Source organism: Oncorhynchus kisutch, linkage group LG11 (genome assembly GCF_002021735.2).
Source record: "Oncorhynchus kisutch isolate 150728-3 linkage group LG11, Okis_V2, whole genome shotgun sequence".
Lineage (NCBI taxonomy): Eukaryota > Metazoa > Chordata > Actinopteri > Salmoniformes > Salmonidae > Oncorhynchus > Oncorhynchus kisutch.
In genome coordinates, this window is record NC_034184.2 from 23,066,931 (window position 1) to 23,087,482 (window position 20,552).

Genomic DNA, 20,552 nt, shown 5'->3' on the forward strand with positions numbered 1-20,552 from the left:
CCACCAAATATGGTAGTGAGAGAAAGTCCAGTCGCGGGTTGTGGGAGAGTATGAAACATATATTTCAATACATTTTTCTGTTCCCAAAACTACAATCTGTTATTAACACAGTGCACTATGTTTTATAGAGTTGAAGCTTTGCCAAAGTAAAACAAAAAATTGCGTTGTTTATAAGGTGTGCAAGGTCGAATTAAGTTTGTGCACATGCGCGCTTCACAGAGGAGGCGTTACCTAACGGATATATGGAAACCTATGCTACTATGCGCCAATAGAATCTCGCTAGCTCGTGATTGGCTTTGCCCCACGCCCTTGCTTGTTATGCCCACTGTAATTGAGACAGATGGACTATCTTGGGTTAATTATAAATATCTTTGTCAGTGTGGCGAAAACCGGAAATGACAGACACGCATTTACGTCATCTTCCCGCGCGGAGATTAGAACGCTGTGTGGGAATTGGCGGGAATCAAGACAAATAGACAGAAGCAAAGCTAGCTCGCTTGGTAAATTAAGTGAAGCGAGATACCGGTAAGTTGTTGGAATTGTAGAACGTTTTAGCTATCTATTGTACCTGGTGAAATATAAACCCAAAACTTTTCCGTAGTTACCAGTAGCACGGTAGTTAGCTAACGTTAGCTTGCCATAATAATGTTATTATGAAGGCAGTGTGTGTTAGTTAGTTATTTTGCACAACTGTCAGAGATGTTCTCTTTGACTAACTAGATAATCCGTATAACCAAAGAGAGTACAGTACTAGCCAAGAAGATCATTTTGTTAACTCATAATATAGATGAGTTAACAGATGCCTAATTAGATGCCTTGCTTCATCTTCAAGAACCATGCAGTTCTACAGCAGAAGAAAGAAGTTGATTGGCAACTCTCAGACTGAGCAGCTGTATGGACATTGTCTTCAGTTCTATGGTCAGCCTCCCATCGAAAACATTTCTCTCTCCGAGTTCGAGACCTTCGCTGTGGACAGGCTGAAACGTAAGTTGTTTAGCTACCTTAAGTTAGTTGTGGTTTACACGTGTATTGTTACGAACTAACTGGTAACACTTTACTTGACACCCAGCGTCACAACACGGTATGACAGGACCATGAACATAATATCTCGTAACAGCTGACATAACTTATCATAACCTGCCATAATATGCTGATAACACTGTCATGACACATATTTGGACCTGTTGTGACATTGCATTATTTTATATCTGGTTACCTACATAAGTGTCAACCCCAAAACAAGGCAAAACATTACATTGCACCATGGTCTATGTTTTATATAACTTAATATGGTCAATTTCAGAAAATGTTATCATTGTAATTGCGCACAAAATGTTAGACATGCATGCACCTACCCAAATGCTCGGTTGCTGATCAGTGGGATGAATGCAGGAGAAGATTTTAGGAGCAGGACAAGACACCCTCTTTTTGACTGACATGGGCATGTGTAAGTGATCTTGCTTCTATGATTATCATGCTGCTTGACAGTGTCCAAGTTTTTACAATTTTGTCGAAGGAAAGTGATACAGGATTGTCATAATGAGTTTCAGTGTATTTTCTGCAAGTTTTTTAAAATATGATTGGGGGAAAAAACTTGACTGTAGAATTTTTTGCAACAAAATACTTATGAAACTTTCAAACGAAAGTGAACTTCTTGGCAGGGAAAAATGCATTTGAATAAATGTGGTTTTTGTAGGTGTCATTACAAGCCATAAAATGATAATATACAGTGTCACGACAGGTTGTCAGCTGTTATGACCGTGTTATGACGCTGGGTGTCAAGTAGTGTTACCACTAACTGGATACATTTGTCTGACTCCCCTTTTTATATACAAAACTAAAGTTGCATGGTGTTTTGATCTTGTTTTGTCATTCCAGTGTTGAAGACAGTTGAAAACCTTGGCGTGAGCTATGTGAAAACATCTGAACTATATACCAAGAAACTGGATGCAGAGTTCTCAAACTTGAACTTCCCCTACAAAATAGAGGCTGTGAGTACAAAATTATGAATTCCATAGTGCGTAGCTATTTAAAGAAGATACTAATAGTGAGAGCTGCCCCCCCCCCCCCCCCATTTTTGTTTTGTTTTTGTGGTCGGCCAAAAGTAATCAGCTCTTTTGTCCAAATGATTGGTAAACATTTTTAAGTGTTTTTCCATACAGCCAACCTGTTTTTATCAAATCAACTACTGTATATACTGTATGAATTAAGCTTGTCTGATTAAAAACAATACACAAATGACTCAAGAGGGAGCCAGAGATCAAGATAACCTGTCCCAACCATCTTCCTCCCGTTCCTACGGGCTTTCGCAGATTCTGCTGTTACTCTCCTGAAGTTGCCGGTAATAGGCTACATGAGGAGTCGGCAAACTTTCTCATGTGGAATGCGAATTTATCTTACTATTTCTACGTGCCAGTTATGGTTTTCAAATGCACATTTTCATGCAACAGTTAAATCAGATTTTATAATAATGTTGTCAAATCTCAATCATTGTCATCTAAATGAAACAAAACTAAAAAAGTGACTTCTATTGCCATTGTAAAAATAGCCTATCAAGCCAACAAATAAAAATATTGCAGGTAGAAAATATCCTGATAAAAATAAATATCCTATAAATCACATTGGCTACGCTAAATTGGCTACGCATGGCCTGTCTGCAACGCAATTTAAACATTGTATCAACTATTAACTTGGGTCCAGCCTGAAGCTCCTTGCAACATTGTATAAAATATTCTGGGCCCTCAGTTTCCGACACCAGTGAGCTTGGGACAGACATCTGTAGGCTATTTGGAAAGGGATAAAAATAAATCAGGTAGGCCTATTTTATGACGTTTCCACAGGATTAGAGCATTACATTTTTCCCTTTCATGCTGAGTGTGTGAAAGGGAGAGGCTGAAAAGATTTTTCAAATATATTGAGGAATTGTCATTCTTAATGGATGTAGAAACAGACTTGGTTTGCTTGCTGTTTGCGGTGAAGAAAACATTACTTTGAGAAGCTCCACAGCTCATTAGTGGTGGTGCTTCAACCCAATCAGAAATGCTATTAGATCTTCAAATGGGCACATTTATATGCCTTCATTGCACACAGGCCAGGTAGCCTACAGCCCTACTTTTATGCGTAATCGGGTGCGTGTCCTTACCCAACTACTTGACTGGAGCGCTCCAAACAAAAGACATTGACAACTCAAATGGAATGAAATAAACCAACATTTGTTTGTAACACTGCGTGCGCTCTGCAAACAACGTGCCCACTCTGACAATGAGAACGGTAAAAGACTGGAATAATATACAATCCCAGTCAAAAGATTGACACACCTACTCATTCAAGGGTTATTTTTTATAAACTATTTTCTACATTGTAGAATAGTGACGACAGCAAACTGAAATAACACATGGAATCATATTCTAAACTGAAAACTTGTTAAACAAATCAAAGTATTTTACTGGATACTAAAAGATTCTAAATATGTTATTAAATAGTTTATTCTACAATGTAAAAATAAAGAAACCCTTGAATGAGGTGTCCAAACTTTTGACTGGTACTGTATATCGAATGCATTAAGACTTTACTGTAACCAAACAAGCATGTCTGATTAGATTAGCAAATAACAGTAAATCTACTATTGATATGTAATTGGGAATTTAATACATTAACAATCAAACGCAAACCATTTACACAATGAGTGGACATATTGGCGGGAGAGCGCATGCTATAAATATGCACACAGTGCTTATGAAAAGTATTCAGACCCCTTGACTTTTTCCACATTGTTACATTTGAGGCTGTAACGTATTAAATTGTTTTTTTCCCCCTCAATCTACACAGAATACCCCAAAATGACAAAGCAAAAACAGGTTTAGTAATGTTTGCTAATTTATTAAAAATAAACATGACATTTACATACAGTTGTAGTTAGAAGTTTACAAACAGGTTTTAATAACTCCAACCTAAGTGTTTTTCAAACGCTCCACAAAATTCTTGTTAACAAACTATAGTTTTGGCAAGTTGGTTAGGACATCTACTTGACATGACACAAGTAATTTTTCCAATAATTGTTTACAGAGCGATTATTTCACTTATAATTCACTATCATAATTCCAGTGTGTCAGAAGTTTACATACACGAAGATGACTGACTTTAAACGGCTTGGAAAATTCCAGAAAATGATGTCATGACTTTAGAAGCTTCTGCTAGGCTAATTGACATCATTTGAGTCAATTGGAGGTGTGCCTGTGGATGTATTTCAAGGCCTACCCTAACTCGGTGCCTCTTTGCTTCACATCATGGGAAAATCAAAAGAAATCAGCCAAGACTTCAGAAAAGCAATTGTAGACCGTCACAAGTCTGGTTCATCCTTGGGTGAAATTTCCAAATGCCTGAAGGTACCACATTCATCTGTACAAACAATAGTAAGCAAGTATAAACACCATGGGACCATTCAGCCGTCATACTGCTTAGGAAGGAGACGCGTTCTGTCTCCTAGAGATGAAAGTACTTTGGTGCGGAAAGTACAAATCAATCCCAGAACAGCAGCAAAGGACCTTGTGAAGATGCTGGAGGAAACCTGTACAAAGGTATCTATATCCACAGTAAAAAGTCCTATATCGACAACCTGAAAAGCTGCTCAGCAAGGAAGAAGCCACTGCTCCAAAACCGCCATAAAAAAGCCAGACTACGGTTTGCAACTGCACGTGGGGACAAAGATCGTACTTTTTGGACAAATGTCCATCGTTATGTTTGGAGGAAAAGGGGGAGGCTTGCAAGCCAAAGAACACCATCCCAACCGTGACACAGGGGGGTGGCAGCATCATGCTGTGGGGGTGCTTTGCGGCAGGAGGGACTGGTGCACTTCACAAAATATATGGCATCATGGGGAAGGAAAATCATGTGGATATATTGAAGCAACATTTCAAGACATCAGTCTGGAAGTTAAAGCTTGGTTGCAAATGGGTCTTCCAATTGGACAATGACCCCAAGCATACTTCCAAAGTTGTGGCAAAATGGCTTAAGGACGACAAAGTCAAGGTATTGGAGTGGCCATCACAAAGCCCTAACCTCAATCCCATAAAAAGTGTGGGCAGAACTGAAAGTGTGTACGAGCAAGGAGGCCTACAAACCTGACTTAGTTACACCAGCTCTGTCAGAATGGGCCAAAATTCACCCAATTCATTGTGGGATGCTTGATGAGCTTAAATAAATCACTCTACTATTATTCTGGAATTTCACATTCTTAAAATAGTGGTGATCCTAACTGACCTAAGGCAGGGAATTTTTACCAGGATTAAATGTCAGGAATTGTGAAACTGAGTTTAAATGTATTTGGCAAAGGTGTGTAAACTTCCGACTTCAACTGTAAGTATTCAGACCCTTTACTCAGTATGACGCTACAAGCGTTTTCCCATTTCTTCTCTGCAGATCCTTCCTCTCAAGCTCTGTCAGGTTGGATGGGGAGCATCGCTGCACAGCTATTTTCAGGTCTCTCCAGAGATGTTAGATCGGGTTCAAGTCCGGGCTCTGGCTGGGCCACTCAAGAATATTCAGAGACTTGTCCCGAAGCCACTCCTGCGTTTTCTTGGCTGTGTGCTTAGGGTCATTGTCCTGTTGGAATGTAAAACCTTTGCCCCAGTCTGAGTTCCTGAGCGCTCTGGAGCAGGATTTCATCAAAGATCTCTGTACTTTACTCCATTCATCTTTTCCTAGATCCTGACTAGTCTCCTAGTCCCTGCCACTGAAACACATCCTCACAGCATGATGGTGCCACCACCATGCTTTACCGTAGTGATGGTGCCATCTTTTCACCAGACGTGATGCTTGGCATTCAGGCCAAAGAGTTCAATCTCTTTCTTCAGACCAGAGCATCTTGTTTCTCATGGTCTTTAGGTGCCTTTTAGAAAACTCCAAGAGGGCTGTCATGTGTGTTTTTGAGTAGTGGCTTCCATCTGGCCACTATGAAGCCACTATGAAGGCCTGATTGGTGGAGTACTGTAGAGATGGTTCTCCTTCTGGAAGGTTCGCTCATCTCCACAGAGGAACTCTAGAGCTCTGTCAGTGACCATTGGGTTCTTGGTCACCTCCCTGACCAAGGCCCTTCTCCCCCGATCGCTCAGTTTGCCCGGGCGGCCCAGCTCTAGGAAGAGTCTTGTTGGTTCAAACTTCTTCCATTTAAGAATGATGGAGGCCCCTCTGTTCTTAGGGACCATCAACGCTGCAGAATATTGTTTTTGGTTCCATTCCCAGATCTTTGCCTCAACACAATCCTGTCTCGGTGCTCTACGGACAATTCCTTCGACCTCATGGCTTGGTTTTTACTCTGACATGCACCATCAACTGTGGGGCTTTATATAGACGTGTGTGCCTTTCCAAATCCTGTCCAATCAATTGAATTGACCACAGGTGGACTCCAATCAAAATGTAGAAACATCTCAAGGATGCTCAATGGAAACAAGATGCACCTGAGCTGTTCGGCAAAGGGTCTGAATAGTTATGTAAATAAGGTATTTCTGTTTTTTATTTGCAAAAATGTCTAAACCTGTTTTTGCTTTGTCATTATGGGGTTGTGTGTGTGGACTGCGGAGGATTAAAAAATATATATATATATATTCTAGAATAAGGCTGTAACGAAATGTGGGAAAAGGTCAAGTGGTCTGACTACTTTCGGATGGCACTGTATATTTGCTACTGCTCGACTAAAAAAACCATCTTGGTCGACCAAAGCCTCGTGGTTAGAGCGTTGGACTAGTAACCGAAAGGTTGCAAGATCGAATCCCCGAGCTGACAAGGTCAAATCTGTCGTGCTGCCTCTGAACAAGGCAGTTAACCCACTGTTCCTAGGCCTTCATTGAAAATAAGAATTTGTTCTTAATTGACTTGCCTTGTTAAATAAAGGTCCAATTGAAAACACTGAATTGCTGGTGGTGATCAAGACCTTGATAATGATATAGAGAATGCTTTCTGTTGATGTTCTGGTATGCTTTCCTTTTAAGTCCACTAAGGATGACTGGAAACCTCAAACTGGGCCCAGTGAATATGAGAAGCGAAGAAAGGACCATATCTCCCACTTCATTCTCCGTCTTGCATACTGCCAAACGTAAGTGAAGTCTTCACAGCCTTTTCAATAAACCTGTAATGTCCCTTTCTCCAAATAGACTTGTACCTAGAGGAGGGTGTATTCTACCTAATTATTTGTGACGCAGCATACCAAGTGATTCTCTTACTTTATAAATTGAACAAACATAAGATTACTTTTTTTAATCTTGCAGAGAAGATCTCAGACGGTGGTTTATCCAGCAAGAGATTGACCTCTTCCGTTATCGCTTCAATGACCTGCCTTCTAAAAACATAGGACAATTTCTGCAATACAATAATCTTCACTATCATACGGTGAGTCTATTTATGTTGTTGTTGTGGAGGGAAATGCACATTTTACTCTCAAATGTGAACAAAACAGCTCTGGCATCAATATAATGATGGGAATTGGCATAACCTGTCCTCCATTGGTGTATGCACTGGTGCAACATTTTGATGTGCATGAAAAAATAAAGTATTGGGTGTAAACTTTGCTAAATATAAATGATCAGTAAATCTGGTCTTGATACTGTTTGGACATATTTCTGGTAATATTTCAGACCTGTCAGTAGATGGCGCTGTCAGCTCACAGCAGTATACTTGTCAGAAAATGTCCACTGTGTGGAGAGTTGTTTTTGCAATCGAGCTATTTGAAGTTGAATCTGGTTTTACTTCAAGGTGTGTTCCATAAGATTTGTTGTGATTAATAAAAATTTGTGCAAGATAAATCAGTTGAACTCAAGGAAGTAAATAGTACACATTTACAGTACTGTATAGAACATGCTCCTTTTCATTTAATTTGACATGACCAGCATTGTTCATACTATTGCAATATGGCAACGAGGGAGGTGAAAAAGGCAAGCAAAAGTTGTTCATCACATACATGCCCAGAAGGGGATAGGTACAACATTTTCCCAAACAGTCCCTGGATTAGAGCACGTGAGCAGTTGGAAATCCCGCTCATCACTCTTGGAGAGGTGCTCAATGTCCTGTCCTACCACTCCATTCACAGTAAAAAAACTGCATTCATTAAAATACTTCATTCATTAAAATCACAATTTAGCCACTGGGCCACTCTTGCCAGGCTGGGCAGAGTTGTTCTTGAATTATTCTATAGGTAGGCCTAAAGGTTTTTTGGTAAAATAACCCAATCAAAACGGAAAGCTCCTTGAAAGTGGGAATATGCCAGACCCATTGGGACAAAATCAACGATGGCCTATTGTATAGATAATGGAACAAAATGTTTTAAAATATCAGATTTTTTGCTTATAAATACTTTGCTACAATGACAATTAGTCATCTACCCACCTTGTTCCTTTTTGTTAGCATGTGCATGGAGTAAGTACACCATCACGCTTTTGGGATACGTGTCTTTTCGCTACATCACTGCACCCTCTCTTGATCTTTGTAAGTCACCTTGATTTAGCACCTGTGTGTTTTTATCAGTTTATGAAAATATTTACAGACCTCCATGACAGTAGCTAAAGCAAGGGGCTATAGCAACACACAAGTAGACTACAAATACATGCTGGGGGGGTTATGCCCTGAGCTTGTGACGTGAGCGCTATTGGAGCGGGCGAGAAGGCCACCCTCCAGCCTTTGGGAATCACGATCCAGTCAAATTAGGCACGCTCCTCGTTTCACTCACATACTCTGCCCTGGATAGAATTATTTGAGTGACAGGTGGTAAAGCGTTTGTTATGGCCACAGGTTCTACATGGGGAAGCCTTTCTTTGATAATATCTTGGAGATGGGCAACAAGGTTCTAACTCAGTCTGCCCTTATGGTTGGCTGTATTTATCCACGTTTTTATTACAGTTACCAGGTTTCCAGCCAACCTTTTTATGCAAGTAAAGTACATGTCAGATGAAAAAAAAAAATCACTAATGGCCAGTATATGGGAATTCAACTGCAAAAGTATTTTAAAAAAAATAATTGTTTTATTTGACCCCTTTTTCTCCCCAATTTCGTGGTATCCAATTGTTTTTAGTAGCTACTATCTTGTCTCATCGCTACAACTCCCGTACGGGCTTGGGAGAGACACCTCCGATACACAACCCAACCAAGCCACACTGCTTCTTAACACGGCGCCATCCAACCCGGAAGCCAGCCGCACCAATGTGTCGGAGGAAACACCGTGCACCTGGCAACCTTGGTTAGCGCGCACTGCGCTCGGCCCACCATAGGAGTCACTGGTGCGCAATGAGACAAGGACATCCCTACCGACCAAGCCCTCCCTAACACCGGACGACGCTAGGCCAATTGTGCGTCGCCCCACGGACCTCCCGGTCGCGGCCGGTTACGACAGAGCCTGGGCGCGAATCCAGAGTCTCTGGTGGCACAGCTGGCGCTGCAGTACAGCGCCCTTAACCACTGCGCCACCCGGGAGGCTAAAGGTTATTTTTATGTGCAATATGTCATCATGCACACCCTTTTATCCACGACAAGTACATTTGATGGAAACACCTCTGTGGTCGGAAAATGTGCATATTGTTATGCAGATTTTACAATATTTGCATGTAAATCTGTCGCCAATTATGAAACGTCGCTATTGTTAAAGCCTGATATGTTGTGGTGATAAAGCCTCTGATGCATTCTGGGTCTTCAGTGTAAGATATCCCACAATGGCATTTATGCCAGACCAAAACAGACTGAAACAGGGAGGGACTATTATGAACTAAAGAATACAACCCAGCTCTCATTCCCTCGCCTTACCACGTGTTTGCTGCTTACACTATTGATTGAAACCCATAGCAGTCAGATAGGTCATCAACAGCCCGAGGACACATTGTCTTTCGTTTGTTTAGGCCTAAGAGGACATGATTGATGGGCAAGTGCACAGCAGTCTTCATCTCACTCCGGAGAAGAGAATGCAACAACTCTACACTGCTAGATAGCTATACTATCAAGTGTCAATATGCTTGTTTCTGTCACTGAAAGCCTTTTCCTAATCTCTAGATTAGTATTGATGAGAAGAAAAAACTGATGGACAAACTAGTCACCTCAAGCTTTGCTGTCAGTGGATCCACGGTTGACGGCAAAGACTTTTACAAAGTGAGTTAACAATTATCAATTTTCTGCAAAGTGAAATCCTCATGTGGTTATATTCGAGAACATAAGTGCACCCTTGTGTTAAGATAATGAATATTCTATTGGGAGGCAAAACATCAGGATGAGCAAGTTATGTTGAATGTACATATACCCCCCTTTTCTGTTTTATTTCAAGGTCCCCTTCCAAGATGCGTTGGATCTGGTGAGAACCAGGAAGGTCTACCTGAATGGGGGCTATGTCTACATCCCTCACCAGGACATTGTCACCATCGTTCTCAACGACTTCCGTACAAGACTGTCCAAAGCACTTGCGGTAAGGCCCATTATTTGGCATAAACATTTATTTTTAAATGCAACTGTACCAGTTACTACATGGCATTTAACTTTGATGTATTTGAAGACTATGACATGGGTTTAAATGTCATTTATTGTTTACAGATTCACAGCCTGACAAGCTTTTCATATAGGACTTTATGGATGTATTACTAGTAACTCCATATTATTCTTGGGATTACCCTGCCCATCATTTGAAGTCTTACATCCCTGGAGAATGGAGGGAGGGATATGTTTAAAACACTTAATCAATCATTTATTCATTTATTGCAAATTGAGCACCATTTAAATAGAATTTTCCTCCAATGGTTAATGATACATTTGGCAAGGCTTGTATTTACTGCAGGCTAATCCTTCTCAGCAGGTGGAGGAGGGCTCCACCAATGATGCCAAAATCGATAGGAATAACGCAGTAAATTAAACGGTGCGTTTGTAGTGCTCAAAAATACCATTATCACACTAGCTCACAGGGGAAAATAGATCTGAAATGTCTAAGTGGATATCTAGCCCTGTGTTATGAAGCACATTTGAAATGTCAATCCTTTCTCTGAATAGTAGAAGATGGCAGTCTGAATAAAAGATTTGGTACAGTAAATGTAAGCAGCAGTATAGTACATCATTACGAATGAAATACAGACAGTTGAATTTACATACACTTAGGTTGGAGTCATTAAAACCCATTTTTCAAACACTCCACAAATTTCTTGTTAACAAACTATAGTTTTGGCAAGTTGGTTAGGACATCTACTTTGCATGACACAAGTCATTTTTCCAACAATTGTTTACAGACAGATTATTTCACATCATTCACTGTATCACAATTCCATTGGGTCAGAAGTTTACATACCCTTAGTTGACTGTGCCTTGAAACAGCAGAAAATAATGTCATGGCTTTAGAAGCTTCTGATAGGCTAATTGACATCATTTGAGTCAATTGGAGGTGTACCTGTGGATGTATTTCAAGGCCTACCTTCAAACTCCATGCCTCTTTGCTTGACAACATGGGAAAAGAAAAAGAAATCTGCCAATACCTCAGGAAAAATAATTGTAGACCTCCACATGTCTGGTTCATCCTTGGGAGCAATTTCCAAACGCCTGAAGGTACCACGTTCATCTGTACAAACAGTAGTACGCAAGTATAAACACCATGGGACCATGCAGCCGTCATACCGCTCAGGAAGGAGACACGTTCTGTCTCCTAGAGATGATCGTACTTTGGTGTGAAAAGTGCAAATCAATCCCAGAACAACAGCAAAGAACCTTGTGAAGATACTGGAGGAAACGGGTACAAAAGTATCTATATCCACAGTAAAACGACATAACCTGAAAGGCCGCAAAGGCCGCTCAGCAAGGAAGAAGCCACTGCTCCAAAACCGCCATAAAAAAGCCATACCGGTTTGCAACTGCAAATGGGGACAAAGATCATACTTTTTGGAGAAATGTCCTCTGGTCTGATAAAACAAAAATAGAACTGTTTGGCCATAATGACGATTGTTATGTTTGGAGGAAAAAGGGGGAGGCTTGCAAGCCGAAGAACACCATCCCAACCGTGAAGCACGGGGGTGGCAGCATCATGTTGTGGGGGTGCTTTGCTGCAGGAGGGACTGGTGTACTTCACAAAATAGATGGCGTCATGAGGGAGGAAAATCATGTGGATATATTGAAGCAACATCTCAAGACATCAGTCTGGAAGTTAAAGCTTGGTAGCAAATGGGTCTTCGAAAAGGACAATGACCCCAAGCATACTTCCAAAGTTGTGGCAAAATGGCTTAAGGACAACAAAGTCAAGGTATTGGAGTGGCCATCACAAAGCCCTGACCTCAATCCCATAGAGAATGTGTGGGCAGAACTGGAAAAAGTGTGTGTGAGCAAGGAGGCCTACCAACCTGACTCAGTTACACCAGCTCTGTCAGGAGGAATGGGCCAAAATTCACCCAATTTATTGTGGGAAGCTTGTTGTAGGCTATCCGCAACGCTTGACCCAAGTTAAACAATTTAAAGTCAATGCTACCAAATACTAATAGAGTATATGTAAACTTCTGACCGACTGGGAATGTGATGAAATAAAAGCTGAAATAAATCATAACCTCTACCAGTATTCTGACATTTCCCATTCTTAAAATAAACTTGTGATCCTAATTGACCTATGACAGTGAATTTTTACTTGAATTAAATGTCAGGAATTGTGAAACTCAGTTTTAAATGTATTTGGCAAAGGTGTATTTAAACTTCTGACTTCAACTATCTTAACACGGTATGTTTTGAAGACAATGGTCAGCATGCTTTGGCTAAATGACAATTACTGCATTTAGTATGAATATTCTTTTAGCATTAAGTGCTATTGTGCTTGTTTGATATAGCCTGTCTTACAGCATGTCTTTGGACAAAACAGAATTCCATTAAAAAGGTCAAGGGCCTTTGGACAGACCGTCTGGTCAGTCATACATGCATATACAAAGCAATCTAGATGTCTGCAGCGTGTTGTAATTTGCCTGCAATGGAGTAATTACCTGCTTGCATGTCAGTGAGCAGTGAGTGGGATGTCTGATGAGAAGATGATTGTGGTTGTGGGAGAGATTGGGAGGAAGTGGGACTAGATTGCTTTTTCCGGCTGACAGGAGTAGGCGGGAAAGATGATAGTTTCTTGAACGGATGACAACGTACACTTGTGTAGGAGTTGTAGGTCATTCCTGCAAACCTCCTTCCTCACCCTCCACGGACCAGGCTGAGGTTAAAACCAAGCTGAGATCAGAGATGCTCTGAGGTTGGCCCTTTAGAAAGCAAAAGCACTGTGTTTAAGGCTAGATGGCAAGGCTTTTCTCCCAAAGATTGATAACAGAATACAGCCTAGTCCTCTGATGGAGCCTCATTCCTCTTGAAATATGTCATTTATATTAATGTGCTTATGTAGGCTACAGGTGTAGTAGACCCTAATTGGCCATTTGGAAGTTGCTGTTGAGGTAATATGGATATGTCCCAGGGACTTCTGTGAGAGATGGTTTATTAAAAGGAAATAAAAAATTGTCATATGCCCTCTCTGCCACCCCAACATAAACATATGTGAAAATGGAGCGTTTCTATGTTTTGTGGGAAAAAGAGAGGAAGATGAGTGTTTCCAATGACATCATCAACCAATTAGTCGGCAATGCCTACTCGTAAGTGGTTGAAGTCACATGATGCACACTGTCATTGGAAACACTTATCTTTCCCTCTTCCCCCCACAAAACATAGAAACGCACCTTTTTCTTTTGTTGATGTTGGGTGGAGATGATGAATATGAAGTAGTATTTTTATTTTTTTTAAATTCCTTTTTAAGTGGGAAAGTGATATGATTACTTACACCAGGGGTGTCAAACTCATTCCACGGAGGGCTGAGTGTCTGGGTTTTTTCTTTTAAATTAAGACTTAAACAACCAGGTGAGGGGAGTTCCTTACTAATTAGTGACCTTAATTAATCAATCAAGTGCACGAGGGGAGTGAACCCGTAAAGGGAAATGTTTTTGTTTACATATTAAATGTTTAATTACTTTTTAACTTTTAATATGGTCTTAATGGTCAATACTTTGTATTTATGTACCTTTTAATAAATGTATAATATATTGTTGAGTTGTAGCTCACAGGTAAATACGAACTGATTATAGGAATTTGTTAATTGTACCTGTGGGTCACATAAAAATAAATGGTAGCCTAAATGTCTGACAGAGCATAGCACTTTTATCTCCACCCAACTATTCTCATTCCATTGTCAGAGACGCAACAGATTTGTATCCATTCCAACATGTTCCGCACCAAAAACATTAGCTTATCTGTGTTGCTAGGTGACAGCTCCGTAGTGAAATGCCCTTTTCCCTCATGAACTTCTGAATGACTTGTAGACTCGGTGTTTCACTTTCTATCTCGGAGAACAGAAATAATGCTGTGGACCACACACACACACACACACACGTGTGTGTATGTATATAAATGTGTGTGTGTGTGAGATATATGCGGCTGTGGATTCCAAAATAAAAGCATGGTCTCAAACATCTACATTATTCGTCGAATAATGTAGAACTGATGATTTGTTTGAGACCATGCTTTTATTTTGGAATCCACAGCCGCTTAAGCTACTTTGTATGGGCATGGGACATGAAAGAACTTCATTCCAGAATATCAAGCTGCTCACACATTGTTACCAAGCAGCTGTCACGTCGTAGCGACAGTTTCTATTAGTTATCCATAGAACCAGAATAGTAGAACTAGTTAAGTCTGTGAGATTTGATAATTCTGTTGAAAGGTTGATTTTCTGAATATTCTCCTCAACCCCATGATAACGAACTTCAATATTGACAAAAAATAATAGTTGAGTGGTTCTCCAATCCTTAACCCATGACCTCTGGTAATGGGGTTTAGTAAATCCGTCCCCCTCTTACTGTGTGTAGTAGTGTATGGTTGCATGGAGTGGGTGTACCAGAGTGGAGTTGTCTGTCTGTGTGCAGGCAGTACTATATGGCATACTGGAGGGCTGACTAGAGGCAGTTCTACTTTAGAGGAGTCTAGTGGAAAAATACACTGGGGTTGCACACACTGACATTTTATTTCACTTTGTGAAACATGGTGCACATTTTGTTTATCTGGATATAGTTTTTATTTGTATCCAACATTAGCAGATTGCTATTACAGGTATTGGCCAGGCTACATGACCAATGTTCTATTCCAAGTTAGAGAGACAAATCTTGTTTGTATTCCACCACAGTTTGACATTTAACTGTACATTGCAGCTGCAGGAAGTGTTTATCTAGTTGGACATGTACCACCTCATTATGATAAATGTTTAGATACGAGTTATCTAAGTATATGACATGTATATGACATTTTCCTATGTTTGGCTTTGATTCATGTTTCCCACTTATGTGATCTATAATAGTGTTGCACAGTATACCGAAACGTTTCGATACTAGAACATGAAGAACAGTTTGGTACTCAATTTTTGTTACTTTCGGGAATGTCACACAGATCAAGCCTGTCTATCAGCGCAGCCGACCCTTTTATTATAGCGCCAACCTGGACTGCTCCACTTACTCATTGCTAGCCTGCACTGGGAGTCTGGATAATGTTAGCTCCCAACTCATGCTGCACAGAAGTTAACACACTTGAATAATGTAATGCGGCATGTAGAAATGTTGAAACTGTTGATTACTGTTTGCAACTTCGCAAAACAATGTCCATACAGGCTAGAACACCTTACAATGCAAGAAGATACCGGTAGCTTCCATCTTTGCTTGCTGGCTAAAGCTAACATCAATTCAATACCCTACTACTTCGTGTAAAATATGCTGACTTCAAAGGTGATTGTCACAACTTTTCATTAAATTATTTGGTCTCGCTTATGTATCCAAAAATATGATCTATTGCCTCAACGAACTGACTGTTCCAATGGACCGCCCCCTCGCGCCTTATGAATGACGTCATTACTGATTTAAAGAGTGCACTTAAAAAAAAATATATATGTTTTTGCTACTTCTATGCAAATGTTGTTGATCAATACACTAAAATAAATCCTAGTACTCAAATAAATCCTAAATGGAAGGGAAGTAGATTTTTGTCATGTGGCCCTATCAGCCAAAACAAGCTGGAACTCGATGCATGCACACACCCTTTTTGAATATGCATTCACCTGTATTGTGGATAGGCCTTGGCCACATCCAGTTCATCAATAGATTTACCAATCAAATAAATAATGCCTAACGATTGAACAGAGAGCAGTAGTTGAGTTTCTGTCTGGATCGAGTGCTATTCTGTGAATTTGGCTAATATGCATTTTTTTAATGTGGTATTGTGATGGTATCGTGTATTGTGATATTAAACCTAGTATCGAAGTCAAAATTCTGGTATCGTGACAACACTACCCTATAGATATAGTTGGAATATACTGTTGCCACTGCAGTACCAGGCCTAAATCACAAACCAGTGCTTGCAATTGTCTTGGCAAGATTGGTGGAATCTGTATAACCCCAGTACTTGTATACCATCCGACTCGTGCATACACATTACATTTCCATGCTTCAGTCTACGCTTCACATTTCTCTTCAGATATGCAGCACGACATGTCTTCCCCTGTGGCACACCTCAATGAGATCTCATTCCTTACAATGAGATCTCATTCCTTACAAGGTCTCTGGTGTTATTGGAGCCCAATGGGCTATTTCCAATGGAAGTGACCATAAAAAGCATATTGTAAGGAGTGTCCTGGTCTCATTTGATGTAGGAGATTATTCACGCAGAGACATGACACGGCCATTACTGGCTTCTTCTTTTCTGTTGTGGAGGAGAACAAAGGAGCTTAATGCTGCTGTGTATGCGTGTGTGACGATACTAAAGCTGCCAAATCTGTAAACGCTGAGGTTTCATCGTGGAGAGGAACCTTTCATTTCTTGTGAATTTTCCCATCTTCACATTTTGTGTCAATGCAATGCTTTTAGATGAACTTATACTCATCTACACAAAGTCCTCTATTAAACATATCAATTGATCACATCTTCTCAACGTAAAGAGTTTTGATAATAGTGTAGCCTACATAAATTATACATCTGTGGTGGAATACAAACAAATGCTCAATGTTTTTGTTTTTTTGTAATTAAAAAGTAGCCCTAAATGAGTAGTGAATGATTACCATAAATTGTATTCAGTTTGACATTTAACTGTACATTGCAGCTGCAGGAAGTGTTTATCTAGTTGGACATGTACCACCTCATTATGATAAATGTTTAGATACGAGTTATCTAAGTATATGACATGGTGGATTCGGTGGCGGTAATCTGTGGTAATTGCAGCTACAGTCTGCTTGAGTCTAATGACCTCTAAAATGCAAATGAGATACTTGGTTATAGTAAACAATGTGGAGGAGGATTTAATTGCTGCTATAACCAGGGATATTAAAATGCATGCATGATATGGGGAATAATAATACATCTGACAGCTTTGGGAACAGAATGTCCTTTATATACTGAAATTGACAACCCAAAGTCTGATTTTGAGCTGTTTAATTAAAGTCTTGGAACAGTACTTAAAGTTTACATCCAAAGTCAATCATCAGACGAAGTAGTTGCTAAGGTTTTGCTCAATTTTAATTTTCTGAGGGAAGTCACTCTGTTCATAACTCAACACTTTAGGCCCAGTTCTCTAAAATGACTATCTCTTCCCCACACTGTAGTGTAAACCTCAGTTAAAAAAAAAAAAAAAAGCAATATTTTTGTGTGATGCAATATTTAAAGGCTCTGTTTGGCAAACCAGTTTTTGCTTTTACCCACCTCCATATTACACAAGCGTCCTTTGCATTCCTGCCAAATGCATTGTGACAGCTAGTGAATGAATTTAATTTCTGGCCAGTATTCCTGCTCTTCTGTCAATCAAATATGTTGTCTAAATGATTATTTTCGTGTGGACGGACACAGACATTGCCAGTCATACAGTGCATCAATGACCTGTGTGATTGCTGTATGACGCATTGCTCTAATCCATCTTGCCAATTGAAAACATGTGCTGTCTGCACATTTTCCCTCCGATTGCATTTGGAATATCGGCTGCTGGAAGAAAATGAAATGTGTCAATCTTCATATGGCAGAGATCTGCCATAAATCAAAGCCGGAAATTAGACTTTTATGAGACTCAAAATAGTTTCCACAGAGTCAAGTTGAAATCAATTAGGCAGGTTAAAAATCGCACCAGACACTTTTTGTGTGTGTTTGGCTGTTTGTTGGATGAAAATCCTATTGGAAGGAGTGTCAAAGGGTGTCACCTGTACTGTGTAGATATCTGGAACAGCCATGGCCCAAATGCAAGTGTCAAAAATGGCTCCTTGAGCTTTCGGAAAAAGACGTTCCTTTTGAATTTTTGTATATATACACACACAATGCATACGGAAAGTACTCAGACCCCTTGACTTTTTCCACATTTTGTTAAGTTACAGCCTTATTTTAAATCTGATTTAAATAAATGTTTTTCCTCATCAATCTACACACAATACCCCGTAATGACAAAGCGAAAACAGGTTTTGAAATTTTAGCAAATGTATTAAACAAATACATTATTTGCCCTTTGCTATGAGACTCAATTGAGCTCATGTGCATCCTGTTTACATTAATCATCATTGATGTTTTTAGAAATGTAATGAGGTCCACCTGTGGTAAATTCAATTGATTGGACATAATATGGAAAGGCGTGTGCACACACCTGTTTAGATTCGGTCCCACAGTTGACGGTGCATGTCAGAGCAAAAACCAAGCCATGAGGTCGAAGGAATTGTCAGAACTCCGAGACGGAATGTGTTGTGGCGCACAGGTCTGGGGAAGGGTACCAAAACATTTCCGCAGCATTGAAGAGCCCCAAGAACAGTGGCCTCCATCATTCTTAAATGGAAGAAGTTTGGAACCACCAAGACTTTCTAGAGCTGGCTGCCTGGCCAAACTGAGCAATCGGGGGAGAAGGGCCTTGGGGAGGTGACCAAGAACCCAATGGTCACTCTCTTACAGAGCTCCAGAGTTCCTCTGTGGAGATGGGAGAACCTTCCAGATTGACAGCCATCTCTCCAGCACTCCACCAATCAGGCCTTTATGATAGAGTGGCCAGATGGAAGCCACTCTTCGGTAAAAGGCACATGACAGCCCACTTGGAGTTTGCCAAAAGGCACCTAAACTCTCAACCCATGAGAAGCAAGATTCTCTGGTCTGATGAAATGAAAATTGAACTCTTTGGCCTGAATGACAAGCATCACATCTGGAGGAAACCAGGCTCTGCTCATCACCTGGCCAATACCATCCCTACGGTGAAGAATGGTGGTGGCAGCATACTGTAGGGATGTTTTTCAGCGGCAGGGACTGGGAGACTAGTCAGGATAGAGGGAAAGATGAAAAGGGCAGAGAGGTTCTTGATGATAACCTGCTCCAGGGCACTCGGGACCACCTACTGGGCTGGAGGTTCACCTTCCAACAGGACAGCGACCCTAAACACCCAGCCTAGACAACGCAGGAGTAGCTTCGGGACATGTCTCTGAATGTCCTTGAGTGACCCAGCCAGAGGCTGGACTTGAACTCAATCGAACATCTCTGGAGAGACCTGAAAGAAGATGAATGGGAGAAACTCCCCAAATACAGGTGTGCCAAGCTTGTAGCGCCATACCCGAGAAGACTCAAGGCTGTAATTGCTGCCAAAGGTGCTTCAACAAAGTACTTAGTAAAGGGTCTGAATACTTATGTAAATGTGATATTTCAGTTTTTTTGAAATTTGCAAACAATTCTTAACCTGTTTTTGTTTGTCATTTTGGGGTCTTATGTGTAAATTGATGAGGGGGGGGGAAATGATTTAATACATTTTAGAATAAGGCTATAATGTTACAAAATGTGGAAAAAGTCAAGGGGACTTTCTGAATCCACTGTATGTGAAAGAAAATGAATAAATGGTTCGGGAAACAATCATTGGGCTAAGTGGATTTCTACTCGTCGACACTGCTTACATTACATGGGACACGCAAATTGATGCATGTTCTCTCCCCCCTCTGTGTAAAGAAATTAGACTGCAACCAACCACAGTGCACACTAATTGTACCGGGAGGCGGGGCAGACTGCGTTTCCGCATCATCGCAAGCGGCTATCCTTTCAATATCACCAGAAATTTCTGAAGAAATTATAAAGCCTTGTGTTGTTGTTGATAGGTGCAAGTTCAAAGGGGAATACTTTGCCTATATTGTTTGTCTACCTTGCGGACAAGGAGAGCTGTGGTTAAATCAAGTGTGCTGACTGCGCTGGACAATCAGAAAGCTCAAATCACTGTGCCTACAGCTTCCACGACCACACATCAAAGGTTGATACTAGCCTATGTTAGATTTCATCATGTTTAAAACCATGACCAGAGAGAGACTGTCAAAGAATACAGCATATACAGTGGGGAGAACAAGTATTTGATACACTGCTGATTTTGCAGGTTGTCCTACTTACAAAGCATGTAGATGTCTGTCATTTTATCATAGGTACACTTAAACTGTAAGAGACAGTCACATTGCGTGATTTTTAAGTAATTAATTTGCATTTTATTGCATGACATAAGTATTTGATCACCTACCAACC

At 40.5% G+C, this 20,552-nt stretch overlaps 1 protein-coding gene across 1 annotated transcript in view; it reads left to right on the plus strand.

The window, feature by feature from the left end:
- Window positions 1-405: 405 nt before the first annotated feature.
- The window catches only part of prim2 (DNA primase subunit 2), a 104,827-nt gene continuing 84,680 nt past the window's right edge, over window positions 406-20,552 (plus strand). The window contains exons 1-7 of the mRNA XM_020495456.2: window positions 406-525; window positions 833-984; window positions 1,879-1,991; window positions 6,987-7,090; window positions 7,263-7,383; window positions 10,027-10,122; window positions 10,295-10,432. Coding sequence (XP_020351045.1) covers window positions 837-984; window positions 1,879-1,991; window positions 6,987-7,090; window positions 7,263-7,383; window positions 10,027-10,122; window positions 10,295-10,432 — 720 coding nt within the window. The 5' untranslated portion in view covers window positions 406-525; window positions 833-836. The remainder of the gene's footprint in view (window positions 526-832; window positions 985-1,878; window positions 1,992-6,986; window positions 7,091-7,262; window positions 7,384-10,026; window positions 10,123-10,294; window positions 10,433-20,552) is intronic.